The 3072-nt window shown below is 42.2% G+C and overlaps 1 protein-coding gene across 1 annotated transcript; it reads right to left on the bottom strand.

Annotated features, from left to right (window-relative positions):
• Nucleotides 1-591: 591 nt before the first annotated feature.
• On the bottom strand, nt 592-1326 carry LOC130357358 (DNA damage-regulated autophagy modulator protein 1-like). The gene has a single exon (XM_056560045.1). It carries the CDS (start codon nt 1324-1326, stop codon nt 592-594), a length of 735 nt encoding a protein of 244 aa, XP_056416020.1.
• Between the last annotated feature and the right edge of the window lie 1746 nt (nt 1327-3072).

Raw genomic sequence — 3072 nt, 5'->3', positions numbered from 1 at the left:
ATGTGTATACTGGACTATCTGATGTGTATATTGGATTATCTGATGTGTATACTGGACTATCTGATGTGTATATTGGACTATCTGATGTGTATACTGGACTATCTGATGTGTATATTGGACTATCTGATGTGTATACTGGACTATCTGATGTGTATACTGGACTATCTGATGTGTGTACTGGACTATCTGATGTGTGTACTGGACTATCTGATGTGTATACTGGACTATCTGATGTGTATACTGGACTATCTGATGTGTATACTGGACTATCTGATGTGTATATTGGACTATCTGATGTGTATACTGGACTATCTGATGTGTATATTGGACTATCTGATGTGTATACTGGACTATCTGATGTGTATACTGGACTATCTGATGTGTATACTGGACTATCTGATGTGTATACTGGGCTATCTGATGTGTATACTGGACTATCTGATGTGTATACTGGCTTTCTGACTCTGTCCCAATGGCAGGTGTTAAGAGAAGGATGAGACATGTTTTTTTATTTATATATTTATTAAGAATAATACACAGGATAAATGTCCGTCCTCGGCTCCCGGCTGTAGTCATAGACCTCAGTCTTCACTATTCTACAGGATGGTTCTGTTCCGGGTCCGGTATCTTGGTCCTCAGGCTGACGTTAATGTCATTTCTGGAAATCTTTACTGACAAATGCTGTAAATCTGTATAGTGGGTCACATGGTATAAGGTGACGCCGCAGAATCCCAGGTATTCAGCCACCATGACGGGGACATACATAATCTCCTCGCAGTGTCCGGTGCACAGATCCGTATAGAAGGAGACCTGACCGACACTGAAGAGCAGCAGCACCACAGAAGTCACTAAGGTGGAGGCCAGCCTTATATGGCAAACAATCCGGCTGCTGTATGACCTTTTGTATAGGAATCCAGCTTGGCACACATTATATATGGCTCCACAAATAAATGCCATACCTGAGCTGATCCTGTGTATTGTAGGATTGTTCCCCATAGTAAATACGGCATTCAGGGCTGTTCCTATGCACATGATGCATCCTAAGGTAAACAAGATCTTCTGGTAAATCCTAAAATGCTTCGCAGATGGTTCAGAGCGCAGGAACATAAATCGGTGCTGCAGGTAGGTGACGGCAACTCCTATGATGGGTGCACCAAAGAACACAACCTTATATATTATCCACTCAGGATATCCTACAGCCGTGTCACTGATAAACGGCTGTCTGCTATGTCCTAGGGCGATGGTCAAGGTGACAAGAGTGCTGAGGCCCAAAAGGTTCCATGTGACCCAAAGGATAGGCAAGAACCCTAATCCCTGGATCTCCATGGCACAAAGAAACAACACAAATCGCTGAGATAAAGGAAAGATTCGCTAAGCAAAAGCCGCTGTCTCTGTCCAACTCTCTCTGTGTAATCAGATTGTCAGGCGGGGTTTTCTATAGGCTCGGAACTCGATGATGTCACATCTGTGATGTCATTCTTTGGTTCATCTCGGTAACACCATCATGCTGCATACTGATTGGTCCTCAGTGTTGTAGATCTTTATGCAGACAATCCTGGCATCACATTTGCTGATATTTAGTGTTTCCACAGTCAAATAAAACTAGTAATGGCTGAATCCACATTTCAACAGGGTTTTCCAAAATCTCTTTCAACATGAATTCATCTGAATATAACCTTATGTATCTGTAATTCTGCCAATTCTCTTCTTTTACTACAAAGGTTAATGTTTTGTCAGATGTACAACATATAAAAAGGTTTTTAACATTTCTGTGACTGCTCAGTGGTTAAAAAACCAACACAAAACCATTGCAGATGGGGTTGTACTTGGATATATTTGTACATTTGTAGATGTCCATATTATATTTTATTGTTTTCTGTGTAAAGTCCAATACAAAGAAAATATGTAGAAAAAAATTCTGCACTTTTCTTTCTTTCTTTTTTTTTTTTTTTTTTAAAGCTCTTTTAAAAGAAACCAAGAATATGTCCGTACAATGCTTTTCTAACATACATATTATTACAACAGTTCTTTGGATCAGCTGATTGACAGCCCTTCTTTAGTTACACAATATACCTGTATCTTGGCCCCCATAGACATCACATGGTAACAGTACCTACTGCGTCCATCGGTTTCATGGCCGTCCTGTGGGGGCTACACACGACCACGTTCACCCCCTTTTCTTATGTTTGTAATTAAAAGTTTGTTTAAAAAAAATTGTGGAAGGAAAACAAATTAAATTAAACTCAACCTGTCTCAGGTAGCCCCCTCCCCCCCCCCTCCCCCGGTGACATATTTACCATAGAGCCGGTATCGGGGTCTTGCACTATGGAATAACAGCACGTGTCTCATTGGTCTGTGTAGATTACTGAGGTCTGGTGCGCTCCTATATTTGCAAATAACTATAAAAATGTGCAGTTTAAACAAGGTAATAGGTAATTTCCCATTGGCCTCCTGAAATGCTGCTATGAAGGAAGGTTTGGGTTACACCTGGAATCAATTACCTCCAAACTGAGATGAGGAAATGTAAATGGAGACGTGAATGGCCCTGTTTATTATGTTTATTTATACTGTAAAATATATTGTATCTGCGCTGCATTTTGGATCCACATATTATATCAAAACTCAAGAGTCTCAAAGAAAAGGGATAAAAAGACCAGGGAACAGGGGCGTAGGAACCCTCACAATTCTGGGGGATAACATTTTAATTGGTTGTTTTGCAAGGGTGGAGCCACAAAGGACCAGAGGGAGTGGAACCATTCAATGTTGGGTGACGCTACAAAATTGAGCTTCAGGCTCCTCAGCACAGGTACCTTCAGGGAGCAGTGAATTCAGGAGACCGGGACCTGTCAGGACTGTGGGAGGTCAGGATCTGTCAGGACTGTGGGAGGTCAGGATCTGTCAGGACTGTGGGAGGTCAGGATCTGTAAGGACTGTGGGAGGTCAGGATCTGTCAGGACTGTGGGAGGTCAGGATCTGTCAGGACTGTGGGAGATCAGGATCTGTCAGGACTGTGGGGAGATCAGGATCTGTCAGGACTATGGGAGGTCAGGATCTGTAAGGACTGTGGGAGGT

Source organism: Hyla sarda, chromosome 2 (genome assembly GCF_029499605.1).
Source record: "Hyla sarda isolate aHylSar1 chromosome 2, aHylSar1.hap1, whole genome shotgun sequence".
In the NCBI taxonomy this organism is placed as follows: domain Eukaryota; kingdom Metazoa; phylum Chordata; class Amphibia; order Anura; family Hylidae; genus Hyla; species Hyla sarda.
This window is presented reverse-complemented; position numbering and strand designations above follow the sequence as displayed.

What these genes read in the sequence shown, in the direction of transcription:
- LOC130357358 (XM_056560045.1), bottom strand. Translation starts at nt 1,326, where the DNA reads ATGGAGATCCAGGGATTAGGGTTCTTGCCTATCCTTTGGGTCACATGG.